The sequence below is a fragment of the Dictyostelium discoideum genome (assembly GCF_000004695.1).
Source record: "Dictyostelium discoideum AX4 chromosome 2 chromosome, whole genome shotgun sequence".
In the NCBI taxonomy this organism is placed as follows: Eukaryota; Evosea; class Eumycetozoa; order Dictyosteliales; family Dictyosteliaceae; genus Dictyostelium; species Dictyostelium discoideum.
Window position 1 is genome coordinate 246,170 of NC_007088.5, and position 19,847 is coordinate 266,016.

Sequence of the window (19,847 nt, forward strand, 5' to 3'; positions counted from 1 at the left end):
TTGTTCATGTCAGATTAATGGCATTTACGTAGCACCCCGCTTAATTGATGGTGATTCACTTATTTATGAATTATTAACAGATCCAAATTGTAATTCTACTGATACTTTAATTAGATTTACTTCTCCTTCCCAAGATTATTCAATATCATCTGTATATCAAAATGGTGTTCAATTGCAATATTATAACAATTTAAATGGTTATTATATTAGTTCAGGTGAAAATAATATTACAGTTAATTATGAAGGTGATCAATATTGTTATAGAACTGAAACAATAACTATTCAATCAGTTTATGAAGTACCATTGGTCCAAATTACACCAGTTTCAGATTGTAGAAATCCAAATGGAAAAATTGAAATTTCAAATTTCCAAATTTTCTATAACTTAGAGCTTGTATTTAATTCAAATAGTAAACCAATTAATCAAGGCTTTATTGAGAATCTTGCATCCGGTACATATACAATTAATTATTACAGCAATCAAACATGTATAAATTCTATCACTGTTTATGTACCATCTTCAGAAAATGTAGCAGAAATTACAACATCAGTAATTAGCAATCCAACTTGTGATAATGGTCCTTTCTCTGATGGTATGATCAGAGTAGCTCTTAAATATGAAGGTAATCAAATTAATAATTTCACAATCCAAAATCAAGATGCAGAATTTACCTACCTTAATGATGGTGTTTACCCAATAGCAGGTGTTGGTGTAAATAGTTTAACAATTTCATATCTTTCTTGTATATGGAAAAGAGATATTACAACAGTACTCAATAAGCCAAGCTTTACTCTGGAAAAAGTTTTTAATGATACTTGTGATCTACAAAGTGTTTATAAATTAGTATCAAGTAATCCAAATATTGAAATCGATTATATTGATTCATCAAATGGCTTTTCTTACCTAAATAACTATTATCTAGTATTTCAAAATAGTGGCGATTTTGGTTATTATGTGGCTTGGAATTCACGTTGCTATGAATATTACACTCAACAAATTATAATGGATAATTATGATAGGGATAGTAATGTTAAATATATAGATTATGAAATTGTAAAACCAGATAATTGTAATTCATTAAAAATCGATTTAATCATTACAAATATGAACAAATTCATTAGTTTAACCATTGAAAATAAACTTCCAACACCAATTAATTCGACCCATTCAATTTTCAAAAATTTACCACCATCAAAAAGTTATGACATTTTATACACATTATTAAATGGTTGTGTCGCGTATCAAACTGTTGGTATAGATGAATTCAAATCTGGTTTTACTAAAGAAACAATAGATATCATTAAAACAAGTGATATTTGTTACTCTGGTAAAGCTTCAATACAATTATCAAATTTGGATTTTGATAATTATTATTATTATATTAAAAATTCAAATAGTTTAATGGGAGTTACTGATTCATACGATTCAATTCAACCACAGCAAAGTGGTAATATTAATGGTACAATTTTACTTTCAAATTATAATCCTGGTAGTTATAAAATTTATCGTGGTTGTAAATCAATGGCAAACTGTTATTTAGAAACAAATGTTGTTATTGAAAGTGAAGATCCAATAATTGAATCAATTTCAGTTACTGATTCATATGATAAATTAAATAATGGCACTGTTGAAATTAAATTGAATTATAATTCACCATATCCAATTAATTTTAAAATCATTGGTACTCAATTATCAAATCAAAATGGTAAATTTGGAAATTTAACACCAAAAACATACGAAGTTCAAGTTACATTAACTGATAGAATGTGTCCAGTCACTTTATCAAAATCATTTACAATTAATTTAAAAACATCACCACCAACACCATCACCACAAGATCCATCTGATGAACTTTCAACATCCTCATTTGTTCAAGTAAATCTTTTATTCTTATCAATCTTAATTTTCACTATTTTTATTTTTTAAACTTAGAAAAAATATAAAATACAAATAAAAAATAATGATTCAAGTGTTTGCAAGGAGTTTTCTTATTTTTTTTCTTTGTAGTTTATTCTGTGATTATGTATGGCATTTTTTTTTTTTTTTTTTTTTTTTTTTTTTTGAGGATGATTTCCTTTTTTTTTTTTTTTTTTTTTGTAAATTGGTATTTTATTTATAAAATAGAATTTTTTATTATGATAATCAATTAAATTATTTTATGGGCAAGAAAAACAAATTAAAAAAAATTCACTGAACCGATCACAATGATCACAACCGTTTTTTTTTTTTTTTTTTTTCGAAAAGCTAAAAATATCTTTTTTTTTTTTAATTTAATTTAATTTTATTTTATTTTATTTTATTTTATTTTTTTTTTTTTTTCAAACCAATCAAAAAAAAAAAAAAAAAAAAAAAAAACCTTAAAATAATTTTTTTTTTTTTTTTATAAAAAATTTTTAATAATAATATTAATAATAAAAAGGAAAATAAAATTTATAAATTATTAATTATTATTTTTTATTATTTTTTTAAATAAAAATAATTTTGTAAAATCAGATTGTGATCAAGAACTCGATTTGGTATTATATAATTCTTGTGGAAATAGCCCATCAAAATTAGTTATTCATGAAAATATTTATTCTTTTGAAAGTATTGAATTGACTCCATTTGTTCAACCAAAATTACTAAATTATTATTCTTGGGATTTACAAGATGGAATTAATTATTTCATAAGTTACAGATACAAGAATTGTAGTAATATAATTTCTAAACCATTTGCTTCAAAAGGAATGTATTATAAACTTTTAGCGGAACCATTATGTTTAAATACATATACTCCAATTATAGTTTATAATTGGGCTGCAGATGCTTCACCCTATAGTTTTTATAGTGTTCCATCAACAATTTGGGTTTATTCACAAAATGGTAATTGTAATTTCCAATCACCAATTTCTCCACAAAGCTACACAAAAGGTGTATTAAATGATGGTGCACTCAAATTCGTTGGACCAACATGTGGTTTTAAAAATGGTACGATTACAATTGATTTAACCAAAGGTTATTCAAATTATCATTTATTCCTTCAATCAGATTACCTTTTTGATAATGAAATTCAACCATCTTCAGAAGGTTTTTACAATGGATTGGAATCTGAAAATTACTTCCTTTTCGTTGATTCTGAACAGTGTGCTACTGAAAGAATTAAAATTTACTTGAAAGATGTTTTCGCTCCATTGGAAATTGATTTTGAGAATGTTCCAGATTTATTCCATAATTCAACAATTTCATTATCATTATCAAGTGGTAATAATGGAATTTTAAATAACACAAATTCAAATGCATTTGTTGGAAATACACAGCGTTTACTTGCAGATTGGAACCATGCACAAACCCCAATTATATCAAGAACTGTTTATGGGTATACTTATAATAAAGACTTTTCAACAGAGGTTGGCCAGTTACAATGTAATTTTTTCGAAACACTTTCATTTGATAATTATTCCCCAAATTTCAATTTCACAATTTCAAAAAGTGAAAGTTGTTTAGAAAATGTTTCAATTACATTCTATCCATTACCAAATCAAAATATTAAAGTTTATGATTATAGCTCAGAGTCTGGTATTCCATTCTCAATGAAGGATAACGTTTTATCAGTTAATAATAATTTAAATTTATGGATTTTTGATACCAATCAAGGGTATGGTATTGTTCATTCAACTGTTTTTGATATACCATCTTACAAAATTATCGAAACTTCAAATGGAATTGGATGTTGGAAAACTTATAATATTACTATTGTAAATTATGAAAATTATAAAAATCTAAGAATTCATTCATATAATGAAAATAGTGAATTTAATTTTTATCCAGTAGAAGGTGTATTTATAAATGTACCTGCATTGTATTACTATGTTACTTATAATGCTGGTGATTGTGAAACTGAATCATTCTTTGTAATCGATAAACTTGATATAAATACTCCAATGGATGGTGTGACTGTTGAATACACTACATTGAAAGTTGGTAATTGTACACATGAAACTTCATTCATGGTGACTGTGAAATCAGTATTCGGTAGCTATTCAAAAACTATGCAAACATTCTATGATAAAGAATTTACTATATTCCTTCCAAATTGTTCATGTCAGATTAATGGCATTTACGAAGCACCCGGCTTAATTGATGGTGATTCACTTATTTATGAACTTTTAACAGATCCAAATTGTAATTCCACTGGCACTTTAATTAGATTTACTTCTCCTTCCCAAGATTATTCAATATCATCTGTATATCAAAATGGTGTTCAATTGCAATATTATAACAATTTAAATGGTTATTATATTAGTTCAGGTGAAAATAATATTACAGTTAATTATGAAGGTGATCAATATTGTTATAGAACTGAAACAATAACTATTCAATCAGTTTATGAAGTACCATTGGTCCAAATTACACCAGTTTCAGATTGTAGAAATCCAAATGGAAAAATTGAAATTTCAAATTTCCAAATTTTCTATAACTTAGAGCTTGTATTTAATTCAAATAGTAAACCAATTAATCAAGGCTTTATTGAGAATCTTGCATCCGGTACATATACAATTAATTATTACAGCAATCAAACATGTATAAATTCTATCACTGTTTATGTACCATCTTCAGAAAATGTAGCAGAAATTACAACATCAGTAATTAGCAATCCAACTTGTGATAATGGTCCTTTCTCTGATGGTATGATCAGAGTAGCTCTTAAATATGAAGGTAATCAAATTAATAATTTCACAATCCAAAATCAAGATGCAGAATTTACCTACCTTAATGATGGTGTTTACCCAATAGCAGGTGTTGGTGTAAATAGTTTAACAATTTCATATCTTTCTTGTATATGGAAAAGAGATATTACAACAGTACTCAATAAGCCAAGCTTTACTCTTGAAAAAGTTTTTAATGATACTTGTTCACTACCAAATGTTTATAAATTAGTATCAAGTAATCCAAATATTGAAATCGATTATATTGATTCACCAAATAACTTTTTTTATCAAAATAACTATTATCTAGTATTTCAAAATGTTGGTAATTCTAGTTATCAAGTGGGCTGGAATTCACGTTGTGAAGAACATTACTATCAACAAATAATAATGGATAATTATGATAAAAATAGTAATGTTAAATATATAGATTATGAAATTGTAAAATCAGATAATTGTAACTCATTAAAAATTGATTTAATCATTACAAATATGAACAAATTCGTTAGTTTAAATATTGAAAATAAACTTCCAACACCAATTAATTCGACCCATTCAATTTTCAAAAATTTACCACCATCAAAAAGTTATGACATTTTATACACATTACTAAATGGTTGTGCAGGGTATCAAACTGTAGGTGAAGATGAACTCAAATCTGGTTTTACTAAAGAAACAATGGATATCATAAAAATAAATGATCTTTGTTACTCTGGTAAAGCTTCAATACAATTATCAAATTTGGATTTTGATAATTATTATTATTATATTAAAAATTCAAATAGTTTAATGGGAGTTTCTGATTCATTTGACCCAATTCAACCACAACAAATTAGTAGTAATGGTACTATTTTACTTTCAAATTATAATCCTGGTAGTTATAAAATTTATCGTGGTTGTAAGTCAATGGCAAACTGTTATTTAGAAACAAATGTTGTTATTGAAAGTGAAGATCCAATAATTGAATCAATTTCAGTTACTGATTCATATGATAAATTAAATAATGGTACTGTTGAAATTAAATTAAATTATAATTCATCAAATCCAATTAATTTTAAAATCATTGGTACTCAATTATCAAATCAAAATGGTAAATTTGGAAATTTAACACCAAAAACATACGAAGTTCAAGTTACATTAACTGATAGAATGTGTCCAATCACTCTATCAAAATCATTTACAATTAATTTAAAAACATCACCAACACCATCACCAACCCCATCACCACAAGATCCATCTGATGAACTTTCAACATCATCATTTGTTCAAGTTAATCTATTATTCTTATCAATCTTAATTTTCACTATTTTTATTTTTTTAATTTAAAATAATTAAAAATTCCAAAGTTTTTTCAATATTTATATATATACTTTTCCCTTTAATGTTTATTTTTAAAAAATTGTTTTAGTGGAGGAAATGGGAAAGGATTTTAAAAAAGTATATTTTTTTTTATAATTGACTGGAAGATGATAAAGTCTTTTCATTTTTTTTTTTTTTTTTTTTTTTTTTTTTTTTATTAATTGTTCGTTTTATTTGTTTATATATTTACATGTTTATTTATTAATTTTTTTTTTTTTTGTGTAAATTACAAAGTATCCCAAGAAATCAAAGTAAAAAAATCAAATCATTGAAACCCTATTCGTTATGAAATGATTGCAATCTCCTTTTTTTTTTAAAATAAAAAAAAAAATTAAAAAAATTAAAAAAAATTCAAATAACCAATCTGATTGATTTCTTTACCGATCCCCCAAAAAATTAATTTTTTTTTTAATTTTTCAAAAACTAAAAATATCTTTTTTTTTTATTTTTAATTTTTTTTTTTTTTTTTTATTTTAACCTTTTTTTTTTTTTTTTTTTTTTTTATTTTAACAAAAAAAAATAATATTAAATCTAAAACAATAAGGAAATGAAATTTATAAAATATTTATTAATTTTATTTTTAATATTAAAAATTAATTATTTTGTAGAATCAGGAGTAGATTGTCAAAAAAATACAGAGTATTTCGTTGAAAATTCATGTGGCAAAAATCCATCAAAATTAAACATCAACACTGATATTTACTATTTTGAAAGTATTGGAATAACACCATATTCCCCACCTGTTTATAATGAATCTACAACTAATTACTTTTGGTATTTGAAGGATGGTATTGAATATACATTTAGTTATAGATACAAAGGTTGTCAAAATATTAAATCACATTCAATTGTTTCACAAGGAATGTATTACCAACTTTTATCACAACCATTGTGTCCAAATACCTATTTCAATTATACAATTTATAATTCAGGAGAGTTTGGTGGAAATACAAATTATTACTCTACCCCACAAAATATTATAAGTTCAAATTATAATGGTAGTTGTACTATTAATATTTTAATTACACCACTTAGTAATTCCAAAGGTGCATTCCAAAGCAGTGCTGCTAAATACACCTATCCAACTTGTGGTTTTAATAATGGTACGATTTCAGTTGATTTAACAAAAGGTTATTCAAATTGTCACTTATTCAGCCAATTTGACACGAGTTTTCTATATGAAATTGAACCATCATCGCCATGTTTTTACAGTGGGTTGGAGTCAAATTATTATTACCTTTTCGTTGATTCTAAAGAATGTGCTACTGAAAGATTATCAATTCAATTATTCAATGTTTTCACTCCATTGGAAATTACTTTTGAAAATGTTCCAGATTATAATCAAAATTCAATAGTATCATTATCATTATCAAGTGGTGACAATGGAATTTTAAATAAAACTAATTCATTTGCAACTGTGGGTGGCACTGGACCTGATCCATTAAGTACTTGGAGCCATAAAGAAACTAAAATTACTTCAACCACACAATTTGGTTACTTTTATAATAAAGACTTTTCAACAGATCCATTAAAAGTTATATGTTCTTTTAATGATGGTTTTGAACCGCAAAAATTTAATCCAAATTTTAATTTCACAGTTACAAAAAGTGATACTTGTTTAGAAAATGTAACTATTACATTTTATCCATTACCAAGTCAAACATTTGTTGTTCATGATTATATTTTAGGAAATATATTACCATTGACAAATAATGTTCTATCGGTTCAATATAATAAATTTTTACATATTTCAGAGATTTCAAGTAATTCAGAAAGATATTATTCAACAGCTTTTTATGCTCCTATTTATAGAGTTGTTGAAACTTCAAATGGAATTGGTTGTTGGAAAACCTATAATATTACAATTGGTGAATATCAAATTTATTCAAATCTTACAATGAAAGTATATGATGGAGATGAATATGAATATATTTTTTATCCAATTGAAGGAGTTTTCGTTAATGTACCTGCAAATTATTTTTATATCCATTATAAAGTTAAAGATTGTGAAGTTGAATCAATAATTATGATTGATAAATATGAAGAAATTACTCCAATGGATGATGTAAAAATGGATATCAGTATATATGAACTTGGTAATTGTACACATGAAACTTCAATTTTAGTAAATATCGATACAGTTTTTGGTAACTTTTCTAAAGTTTATTCATCATTTTCAAATGGTTATTTCTCTTTTTACCTTCCAAATTGTTCCTGTAATATTGGTTTCTACTATTCTATTCCACCATTAATCGATAGTGAAACATTTTCTTATGGTTTTATCAGTGATCTAGATTGTAATTCCACTGGTACTGTTATTCAATTATTAGGTTCAAATGGTAATACTATTCAAGAAGTTTATTCAAATGGTATTAAATTAATAGTAAATAATGACGTTGATACTGATTTTGCATATAATATTGGGCCTGGTGAAAATAATGTTACAATTAAATATTCAAATACAAAAGGAACTTGTTACAAATCTCAAATGATTAACATACAATCACCTTATGAAGTACCATTAGTTGAAGTCACACCAGTTATAGATTGTGATAGTTCTGATGGTAAAATTTCAATTTCAAATTATATGAACTTCTATTCATTGGATATTATTATTGATTCATCCACTATACCAATTAATTCAGGTTTAGTTAGTAATCTTCCAACTGGTACTTACACAATTGTTTATGGAAACAGTGGATCTTGTGCAAATTCTATCGATGTTTATGTACCATCTTCAGAACAGTATGTAGAAATTACAACATCTGTAATTTCCCATCCAACTTGTGGTGAACAATCATTGAATGGTGATGGTAAAGTCAATGTAACTTTAAAGGTTTTAGGAATTAAAAAAAATACATTCTATATTCAAAATCAAAATCAAATATCATCTCTAACATTCTCAGATGGTGGTGTTTATATTGCTGCTGCTCCAGGTTTAAATACTTTATCAATATCCTATGGTGGTTGTATTTGGAATAGAGATGTTAATACAACAATTTCCAAACCAACATTCTCATTTGAAAAGATTTACAATGACACTTGTTTATCATCAGTATATTATAAATTAATAAATAATAATACAAATATAGCAATTAATTCCATCACTTCACCTTATACCTTATATAGTTACCAAAATGAATACTACACTCAAATGGCCACAAATTTAATCTATCCATACACTGTCACATGGAATACCTATTGCACAGAAACATTTTACCAAGAATTTACTTTTGACACTCCTTTTAATTATTATTCAAATTATATCCAATATGAAATTGTAAAAGCTGATAATTGTAATTCATTCAAAATTGATATCATCATTAAAAATATGAATACTTTTCAAAAGGTAACCCTTTCAAGTAAATATCCAACACCAATTAATTCGACTCATGCAATTTTTAAAAATTTACCACCATCTATTTCTTATGATATTTCATTCACATTATTTGATGGTTGCTCTGGTACTGAAATGGTTGGTTATCAACAACTTTCAAATGGTAATACTAAAGAGACAATCGATATCATCAAGGTGAACGACATTTGTAACTCTGGTAAAGGTTCTATCCAATTATCAAATATGGATACCTCCAATCATTATTACTATGTTAAAACATTTTCAGATTATTACGTTTACACAAGTTACCCAATTCAACCAACTACTAATGATAATGGTACAATTATTAGTCTACTTTCAAATTTACCAGTTGGTAGTTACAATATAACTAGAAATTGTAAATCAATAACAAACTGTTATATAGAAACAAAGGTTGTTATTGAAAATAAAGACCCAATAATTGAATCAATTTCAGTTACTGATTCATATGATAAATTAAATAATGGTACTGCTGAAATTAAATTAAACTATAACTCAACATATCCAATTAATTTCAAAATTATTGGTACTCAATTATCCAATCAAAATGGTATATTTTCAAATTTACCACCAAAAACATATGAAGTTCAAGTTACATTAACTGATAGAATGTGTCCAATCACAATTTCACAATCATTTACAATCAATTTTAAAACATCACCAACACCACCACCACTACCACAAGATCCATCTGATGAACTTTCAACATCTTCATTTATTCAATTAAATATTTTATCATTATTATTAATTTCAATTTTCACTATTTTTATTTTATAGATTTAAAAAATATTACACATTACTTTTAAAAATAAAAATTTAAAAATAAAAAAATAAAAAAATATATTCCTAATTTGGGTTTATGAAAATATTTAAAAATTATTACCAAAAAAAACCAAAATTAAAAGCTACTTTATAAAGAAATTATTTTGTATAATTAAATAAAAAAAAAGAAAATGTAAATTTTTGTGAATATAAAAAGAAAATTTTTTTTTTTTTTTTATTATTATAATAAATAAATAAAAAAGATAAAACAAATAATAAAAAAATGTTTAAACAAATAATTATAGTTATTAGTTTAGTTCTTTTTGCTTTTAATCAATTGGATATTGTTTCAGCTTGTAGATGTGATTCAGATTGTGAAGATTGTAATGAATGTACTTTGGATACTTGCTCTCGTGGATGTTGTTCAAATGTTGAAATAGATTGTGACGATGGTAATCAATGTACTGTAGATTCATGTTCAAAAGAGACTGGTTGTGCCCATAATGATATTAATTGTGACGATGGTGATGCTTGTACTACTGATTCATGTTCCAAATTATCTGGTTGTTGTAACTTGCCAATCTCTTGTGATGATAATGATGCTTGCACAACTGATTCTTGTTTAAATTCTACCGGTTGTTCAAATTTACTAATCTCATGTGATGATGGAAATGCTTGTACTACTGATAGTTGCTCAAAGAAAACAGGTTGTTGTAATTTATCAATCTCTTGTGATGATGGTAATGCTTGTACAACTGATGGTTGTTCAAAGGAAACTGGTTGTACTAATTCCAATATCGATTGTGACGATGATGATTCTTGTACTACTGATTCTTGTTCAAAGAAAACTGGTTGTTCAAATTTACCAATGTCTTGTGATGATAATGATGCTTGTACTACCGATTCATGCTTAAATTCTACTGGTTGTTCAAATTTACCAATCTCTTGTGATGATAATGATACTTGTACTACTGGTTCTTGTTCAAAATCTGCTGGTTGTTGTAATTCACCAATTTCATGTGATGATGGTAATGCTTGTACTACTGATGGTTGTTCTAAAGAGACTGGTTGTTGTAATACACCAATTACTTGTGATGATGGTGATTTGTGTACCAATGTCTTGTGATGATAATGATGCTTGTACTACCGATTCATGCTTAAATTCTACTGGTTGTTCAAATTTACCAATCTCTTGTGATGATAATGATACTTGTACTACTGATTCTTGTTCAAAATCTGCTGGTTGTTGTAATTCACCAATTTCATGTGATGATGGTAATGCTTGTACTACTGATGGTTGTTCTAAAGAGACTGGTTGTTGTAATACACCAATTACTTGTGATGATGGTGATTTGTGTACCAATGACTCTTGCTCTGAAAAAAGTGGTTGTTGTCATACTCCAGTTTCATGTGACGATGGTGAAGATTGCACAACTGACACTTGTTCACCAAAATTAGGATGTATTCATACCTATATCACTATTCCTGAACCTCAACCTATTGATTGTTAATAAATTACAAATGAAAAAAAATATTAATAAAAAAAAAAAAAAAAATTCAAAATTTTTTACTTTTTTTTGGCGGTCAATTTTTTTTTTTTTTTTTTTTCAGACATTTTTTATCGTCAACTTCATTACTCCAACACATAATTTATACAAATAATAATGTCAACAAGTAAAAAAATTAAAACAGATAATAATAAAATATTACAAGATGTGATTGATTATGAAATTTTAAAATCTTTAATAAATTATTTATTAATCAGCAAAAATAATAAAACAAATTATAATAATACTATTAATCAATATAAAATTAATAAATTTTATTTAAATAGAAATGAAATATTAAATTATATATTAGTTTCAAAAAAGTGGTATAATTTTATATCATCAACAATATCAAATAATATTATTGATAATAAATCATTTGAACATTGGTTAAAAATTAATTATAATAAAAATAAATCATTTATTGAAAATTACAATAACCAAAATCAATATGATAAAAATAATTTAATTTTTAATGACAAAGAAGATAATCAAAATAAAATTAGTTTTAATAAAGAGTTTTCAATTATAAAAATCAAAGAATCAATAATCAATGATTATTTTAAATTCAATTTATTTTTAGATGATATTACAATTGATGATTTTAAAGAAATTAAAAATAAATTTGAAAATAATCAATTACTTTATAATAGAATTGTAGTTAATGTTAAAACTGGTTATGAAGGGAATCAAGACGATAGTATTTTATTCGAAATACATGAATATATATCAAATGAAAATTCAGAAAACATATCAAATTTATTTAAAATATTAGAATTAAATTATAATTATTTGGAAATTGAGGGCTATAATCCAAGCTCTGAAGAAGATGATGATGAAAGTAATAAGAAATGTACTGAATTATATTTAAATAATTTATCAATTGCTGGTGTTGATAGAGATGTAGGTGAAGATGAAGAAACAGTAAAGATATTCAAAATTTTCAAAGGTAAAAATTTAATTTATGATGGATCTGATGTTGCTTGTGATTGTCCAACACATGTCGATTATTCAGCATTATTTGATCCAAATAATTCAGGTCAACAAGTTGAATCAATTAAAGTACAAAATAGATTAGATGGTGGTGAATATGTCGAAGCACGTCATTTAATCAAAGTTAATCAATTTGAAAATTTACATTCAATTACAATACCAATTAATTCATTTCAAATATTATCAAACCTATCTGAAGAAATGGGATTTAATAGTTTCTATAGTAATAGTACAGATTCAGGTAATTCAGAAAATATGAAATCCGAATTAAACCAAATGATTAATTCATTCATTACAAGTAAATCTTTAAAGAATTTAAATATATCATCCATAGAAAAAGAAGATTCAATTTATAGTGATGATTATGATGATGATGAAACTTTTGCTAATAATATTAATGAAACTATAGAATCATTTTCAAATTCATTTATACCATTATTTTCAGAATCAAATACATCAATTGAAAGAATTGAATTTGATTGTTGTGGTTTATTAAATATTAATACATTTTCAAATTTATTAAAAAACAAATCAATTAAATATTTATATTTATATGATAATAGTGATTTCATTGTTTACTCTTCAAAACAAACTGGTCGTGGTGGTAATGATTTACATAAAGAACCTATTTCAATTAATCAATATTTATTTGATAATATATTTTCATCGCCATTAACATCAATTAGACATTATAAAATTAATATCAAAGAATCAAATCAATTCAAATTAATATTTAATTTAATATTAAATAATATTTTTAAATTACAATTATATTCATTAATATTTGAATTAAATGAAAATGAGTTAGTTGGTGAATTTGTTAAAGAATTTAAAAATTTAATAAATAATATTTCAATACAACAACAACAACAACAACAACAACAACAACAACAAAAAGAATCAAATATAAATTTAAAAGAAATTAAAATTAAAATCGGAGATGATGAATATATTCCTGAATTAAATAATATTAATAATCCATATTTCACAACAGTAATAAAGAAATTACCAAAAAAAAATTAAATAAATAATATTGGTTAATGAAAATTAATTATTATAAATAGTTTTAATAAAATTTTATTATTATTATTGGTTTTTATTGGTATTATTATTTTTTTTTAATTTTTTAATTATTAACCATTTAGATATTAATAAAAAAAAAAAAAAATTTAAGCCCCAATTTAATTGAAAAAAAAAAATATATTTTTAAAAATATCTTTTTTTTTAGATATTAATAAAAAAAAAAAATAAAAAAATAAAAAAAAAAAAGTTTTTTTGGATAATTTTGAGAGAAAAAAAAAAAGTGAAGCTTTCATTTTTTTTTTTTTTTTTTTTTTGCTTAAAATTCATCATTCTAAAACACACTTTATTATTTAAACAAATAATAATGCCAAAAAATAAAAAAATAAAAACAGATAAAAATAATAAAATATTTCAAGATGTTATTGAATTTGAAATTTTAAGATCAATAATCAATTATTTATTAATCAGCAAAAAAAAAAAAAAAAATAATAATTATAATACTAGTAGTCAATATAAAATTAATAAATTTTATTTAAATAGAAATGAAATATTAAATTATATATTAGTTTCAAAAAAGTGGTATAATTTTATATCATTAACAATATCAAATAATATTATTAATAATAAATTATTTGAATATTGGTTAAAAATTAATTATTACAATAAATCATTTATTGAAAATTATAATAATCAAAATAAATATGATAAATATAATTTATTTTTCAATAACATAGAAGATTGCAAAAATAAAATTAGTTTTAATAAAGAGTTTTCAATTATAAAAATCAAAGAATCAATAATCAATGATTATTTTAAATTCAATTTATTTTCAAATCATATTACAATTGATGATTTTAAAGAAATTAAAAACAAATTTGAAAATAATCAATTACTTTATAATAGAATTGTAGTTAATCTTGAAACTGATTATGGTAGCGATGATGATGATATTTTATTTACAATACATGAATATATATCAAATGAAAATTGGGAAATCATATCAAATTTATTTAAAATAATAGAATTAAATTTTCATTTTTGGTTAGGTGAAGGTTATCAACCAAAATCTGAGGAGGAGGAGGAGGAGGAAGAGGAGGAGGAGGAGGAAGATCATCATGATACTGATGAATGTTGTAGTCCAAAATCTGAGGAAGACGATCATGATGAACATTGTAGTCCAAAATCCAAAGAGGATGATGATCATGACGAAGGTTGTCACCCAAAATCTGAAGAGGAGGAGGAGGAGGAGGAGGATGATCTTGATGATGAAGGTAATAAGAAATGTACTGAATTATATTTAAATAGTTTAACAGTTGTTGGGTATGATCAAGATGTAGTTGAAGATGAAGAAACAGTAAAGATATTCAAAATTTTCAAAGGTAAAAATTTATTTTATGATGGATCTGGTGATTCAATTGATACGTATACACATGTCAATTATTCAGCATTATTTGATCCAGATAATTCAGGTCAACAAGTTGAATCAATTAATGTACAAATTGAAACTATTAATGAAGAATTCGTTGAAGCACGTCATTTAATCAAAGTTAATCAATTTGAAAATTTACATTCAATTACAATACCAATTAGCTCTTTTCAAATATTATCAAGTTTAGCGAAAGAAATGGGATTTACTAGTTTCTATTATAATAGTAAATCAGAATTTGGTAATTCAAAAAATATGAAATCAGAATTAAATCAAATGATCAATTCATTCGTTACATGTAAATCTTTAAAGAATTTAAAAATAACATCGGTAAATTTAACAGATTATCATATCAACTATGAAGGTTATTATGATGGAAATGGAGATCTTGAAATTTTTGCTAATAAAATAAATGAAACTATAGAATCATATTCAAATTCATTCCAACCATTATTTTCAGAATTAAATACATCAATTGAAAGAATTGAATTAGATTGTATGCGTTTATTAAATATCAATACATTTTCAAATTTATTAAATAATAAATCAATTAAATATTTATATTTGTATGGTGATAGTGATTTCATTGTTTACTCTTCAAAATCAAGTGGTTATGGTGGTGGTAGTGAATTACATGAAGAATCTATTTCAATTAATCAATTTTTATTTGAAAATATATTTACATCACCATTAACATCAATTAGACATTATAAAATTTGTTTCAAATTATCAAATCAATTAAGATTAATATTTAATTTAATTTTAAATAATATTTTCAAATTACAATTATATTCATTAATATTTGAATTCGATGAAAACAAATTAGTTGGCGAATTTGTTAAAGAATTTAAAAATTTAATAAATAGTATTCCAACTCAAATACAACAAAAATCAAATAACATAAATTTAAAAGAAATTAAAATTAAAATTGAAGATGATGAATATATTCCTGAATTAAATAATATTAATAATCCGTATTTCACAACAATAATAAAGAAAATAGAAAAAAAATATGATTAAAAAAAAAATAAAAAATAAAAAAAAAATAAAAAAGTGAAATAATTTTTTATTTTTATTTTTTTTTTTTAAATAAAGATGTGGTTTCTCAATATTGAGAAGTTTTTTATTTTTTTTTTGAAAATTCTTTTTTTTTTTTTCCATTATGGGAGGTCAATTTTTTTTCCAATTTTTTTTATTTTTTTTTATTTTTTTTTTTTATTTTTTTTTTTTAAATCGAATTTTTTACTTTTTTTTTATTTTTTTCTTTATTTTTGGTAAACATAAAAAAAGAGATATCAAATAGAAAAAAAAAAAAGTTATAAAAAAAAGAGAAATTAATTGTAATCATTTATTAATTAAACATAAAGTTATTTTTTTTTTTTTTTTTTTTTTTTTATTCCAATTAATCCCATTTTTATTTTTCATAATAATTTTTATTTCCTTTTTAAAGTCTCATAAAAAAAAAAATTTAGAATTTGTTGGTCACTCTTTATAATTTAAACAAAAAATAATAATAATATCAACAAGTAAAAAAATAAAAACAGATAATAAAATATTTCAAGATCTGATTGATTTTGAAATTTTAAGATCCATAACCAATTATTTATTAACTAGCAAAAAAAAAATTAATAATAATAATAATATTAATAATATTAATAATTTAAATAATAATAATATTATTAATCAATAAAATTAATAAATTTTATTTAAATAGAAATGAAATATTAAATTATATATTAGTTTCAAAAAAGTTGTATAATTTTATATCATTAACAATATCAAATAATATTATTAATAATAAATCATTTGAACATTGGTTAAAAACTAATTATAATAATAATAAATCATTTATTGAAAATTATAAAAATCAAAATCAATATGATAAAAATAAAATATTTTATAGCAAAGAAGATTATAATCAATATAAAATTAGTTTTAATAAAGAGTTTTCAACTATAAAAATCAAAGAATCAATAATCAATGATTATTTTAAATTCAATTTATTTTTAGATAAGCTTACAATTGGTGATATTATAGATATTAAAAATAAATTTGAAAATAATCAATTGGTTTATAATAGAATTGTAGTTTATATTAAAACTGATGATGATTGGTTTCCATAATGTGATAATTTATTAAAATATTTAAAATACACGAATATGTATCAAATGGAAATTCAGAAATCATATGAAATTTATTTCAAATATTAGAATTAAATTATGGTTTTAGGTTGCGTAATGGCTATGATCCAAATCTGAAAGGGTATATTATGATGATAAAGGTAATAAGAAATCAACTGCTGAGTTATATTTTAATAATTTATCAATTGCTGGTAATAGATTTGCAGATGAAGATAACAAAACAGTCATGGTATTCAAAATATTCAAAGGTAAAAAATTATTTTATAATAAAACTTGTAGATATAGGTCAACACATGTCAATTGTTCATCATTATTTGGTCCAGATATTTCAGGTCAACAAGTTAAATCAATTGATTTATAAATTCGGTTTGGGAATTTGTTTATGAATTTAAAAATTTAATAAATAATATTTCAATTCAACAAAAACAACAACAAGAATCAAAACATAAATTTAAAAGAAATTAAAATTAAAATTGTAGTTGATAAATATGAAAAATTTCAAGAACTAAATTATTTTAAAAATCCATATTTCGCAATAGTAATAAAGAAATTACCAAAATGGTGGTAACCTTAAAAGATAAAAAATAAATTTCTAAAAGCTAAAGATATATTTATGACAGACATCCCTAGGAAAATATTTACAAAAAAAAAAAAAAAATAGAAAATAATATTATAGTATATTATTATTAATTTTTACACTTAATATTATTTATTATTAATAAAAATATTATTATTTATTTGAATTAATTTGATTTGATTTAATTTGATTTATTTTTATAATCTTTAACATCAATTAGGTCCATTTGAACAAAGTCTCATTGTTTCTTTAATAAAGGCAACGATATAAGGGGCATTTTGTTTATGATTGAAATTGACATATTCATCATCTTTGACAGCTTTTTTAATTTCTAGATATGCAATCTCTTGAGGTTCTGGACGATTACATAATTGTAAAATTACCCAATTCATTGTGATTGTAACTGTACCAATGGCTGGTCCAAAAATATCAAAACAAATTTGATTGATTTTCATTGTATCTTCTTTAGTGATTTCATTTAATCCATATTCAATTAACAAATCATCCATTAAATCTCTTGGTTTACTTGGATCAATTGACTTAAAATGATTTTCATTTTGACTACTAATTATTTGTCTAACGATATCGCAACCTTTTAATCTTCTAGTAAAGAACCAATCATAAAGTGGTGAGAAAATTTCAAAACAATCAAATGCAGTTAGTTTTGAAAGATTACCAAAAACATGTTCAACTGCATTACCAATAGTTCTTGACAAGCCACTTTCAACTGATAAATCTTGATTAAACATATATTTGAATAACATTGAACAAGCATATCCTTGAATATGTCCTTTTGGATAAAACTTAAAATAATTATTTAATAAATTAATATTAATAATTTTAATTGTAATTATTATTTCTTTAAAAAAAAACCTATAATTTCATTATTATTCGAAATTTTTTCAAGTGAATCAATAAATTCAATTGCTTTTTCTTCCATTAATTTTTTAGATGTATGAACTCTTAATTATTAAGAAACACTTGATTTTGCTCTTTTCCATTCGTCATCAGATGAGCTCATTACACCTAATCCATTACTTGAAGCATATCTCCAACCTGGAACTAAAAGTGATGGTTTGTAAAGGAAATTTTCATCTTTTTGAAAATACTTTACATCATAATTTGAGACAAATAAAAATAATCTTTCTCCAATCCATGCTCTTACAATTAATTCATGTTCTTGAATTTTGAATAATTCCCAAAATCTAATTTGAACAACATTTCCAAGAATAGGAAATGCAATTGGTCCACTTGGAGATTTTGTATGAATTTTCTTATTTTTTTTAACCTTTTTTTTTTTTGTAAAGAATTAATTAATTAATTTTAATTATTTCTAAAATATATAAAATTAAATACATACAAAATCTTTTACCAAGAAAAGTATAATTAGAATAATAAAACATTAACTATTTCCATTTCTCTTAATAATATAGTATTACTTTTTTTTTTTTTTCTTAACAATTTTTTTTTTTTTTTTCAAATATACTTAACAACAATTTTTTTTAAATGGAAGGTTTATTTTTGTTTTTATCTTTTATTTATTTTTTTATTTTTTTATTTTTTATGAATTAATCACCAACAATTAATTGGTGAGTCGATTAATTAAAAGATCAATTACAGGTAAAAAAAGATAATCTGAAAAATAAAAAAATTTTAAGTGGTTCAATCACAAATTTTATTACTAAAAAAAAAATTAAAAAAAGTTAAACCTTTTTTTGACTTTTTATAAAAAACAAAAATGATATTATAAAAAAGGTGTGGGTAATTAATTTAAATTAAAAAAACTAAAAAAAAAAACAAAAAATAAAAAAAACAAAAATAAAAAAAAACAAAAAATAAAAAAAAACAAATTTTACCCCAAAATTAAGATCTTACAAGTGGTGCATTCCAATAAAATTTTTTTTTTTTTTTTTTTTTTGAATGATTATCTGTTGGCAATTGTCAAAATTTTTATTAA

At 23.1% G+C, this 19,847-nt stretch overlaps 7 protein-coding genes and 2 pseudogenes across 7 annotated transcripts in view; 7 read left to right on the plus strand and 2 right to left on the minus strand.

Moving 5' to 3' along the window:
- The window catches only part of DDB_G0271238 (hypothetical protein), a gene marked incomplete at both ends in the record, with an annotated part of 3,582 nt that extends 1,655 nt beyond the window's left edge, over positions 1-1,927 (plus strand). Inside the window, one exon of the mRNA XM_640621.1 lies at positions 1-1,927. This exon is cut by the window's left edge and continues 1,655 nt beyond it. Within this exon, the coding sequence (XP_645713.1) occupies positions 1-1,927 (1,927 nt within the window).
- A 494-nt stretch (positions 1,928-2,421) lies between these two features.
- DDB_G0271236 lies at positions 2,422-6,012 on the plus strand (annotated as a pseudogene; the record flags this gene model as incomplete).
- A 580-nt stretch (positions 6,013-6,592) lies between these two features.
- On the plus strand, positions 6,593-10,198 carry DDB_G0271234 (hypothetical protein; the record flags this gene model as incomplete). The annotated part of the gene is made up of 1 exon (XM_640623.1): positions 6,593-10,198. The coding sequence occupies one exon, from the start codon at positions 6,593-6,595 to the stop codon at positions 10,196-10,198; it is 3,606 nt and encodes a 1,201-aa protein (XP_645715.1).
- Positions 10,199-10,466: 268 nt separating this feature from the next.
- DDB_G0271232 (hypothetical protein) lies at positions 10,467-11,309 on the plus strand (the record flags this gene model as incomplete). The annotated part of the gene is made up of 1 exon (XM_640624.1): positions 10,467-11,309. One exon carries the CDS (start codon positions 10,467-10,469, stop codon positions 11,307-11,309), a length of 843 nt encoding a protein of 280 aa, XP_645716.1.
- A 136-nt stretch (positions 11,310-11,445) lies between these two features.
- DDB_G0271230 (hypothetical protein) lies at positions 11,446-11,580 on the minus strand (the record flags this gene model as incomplete). The annotated part of the gene is made up of 1 exon (XM_640625.1): positions 11,446-11,580. One exon carries the CDS (start codon positions 11,578-11,580, stop codon positions 11,446-11,448), a length of 135 nt encoding a protein of 44 aa, XP_645717.1.
- A 267-nt stretch (positions 11,581-11,847) lies between these two features.
- On the plus strand, positions 11,848-13,746 carry DDB_G0271228 (hypothetical protein; the record flags this gene model as incomplete). Its single annotated transcript, XM_640626.1, has 1 exon — positions 11,848-13,746. The coding sequence occupies one exon, from the start codon at positions 11,848-11,850 to the stop codon at positions 13,744-13,746; it is 1,899 nt and encodes a 632-aa protein (XP_645718.1).
- A 364-nt stretch (positions 13,747-14,110) lies between these two features.
- On the plus strand, positions 14,111-16,192 carry DDB_G0271404 (hypothetical protein; the record flags this gene model as incomplete). Its single annotated transcript, XM_640627.1, has 1 exon — positions 14,111-16,192. One exon carries the CDS (start codon positions 14,111-14,113, stop codon positions 16,190-16,192), a length of 2,082 nt encoding a protein of 693 aa, XP_645719.1.
- A 1,347-nt stretch (positions 16,193-17,539) lies between these two features.
- Positions 17,540-17,674, plus strand: DDB_G0271226 (hypothetical protein; the record flags this gene model as incomplete). The annotated part of the gene is made up of 1 exon (XM_640628.1): positions 17,540-17,674. The coding sequence occupies one exon, from the start codon at positions 17,540-17,542 to the stop codon at positions 17,672-17,674; it is 135 nt and encodes a 44-aa protein (XP_645720.1).
- A 428-nt stretch (positions 17,675-18,102) lies between these two features.
- Positions 18,103-19,306, minus strand: DDB_G0271224 (annotated as a pseudogene; the record flags this gene model as incomplete).
- Between the last annotated feature and the right edge of the window lie 541 nt (positions 19,307-19,847).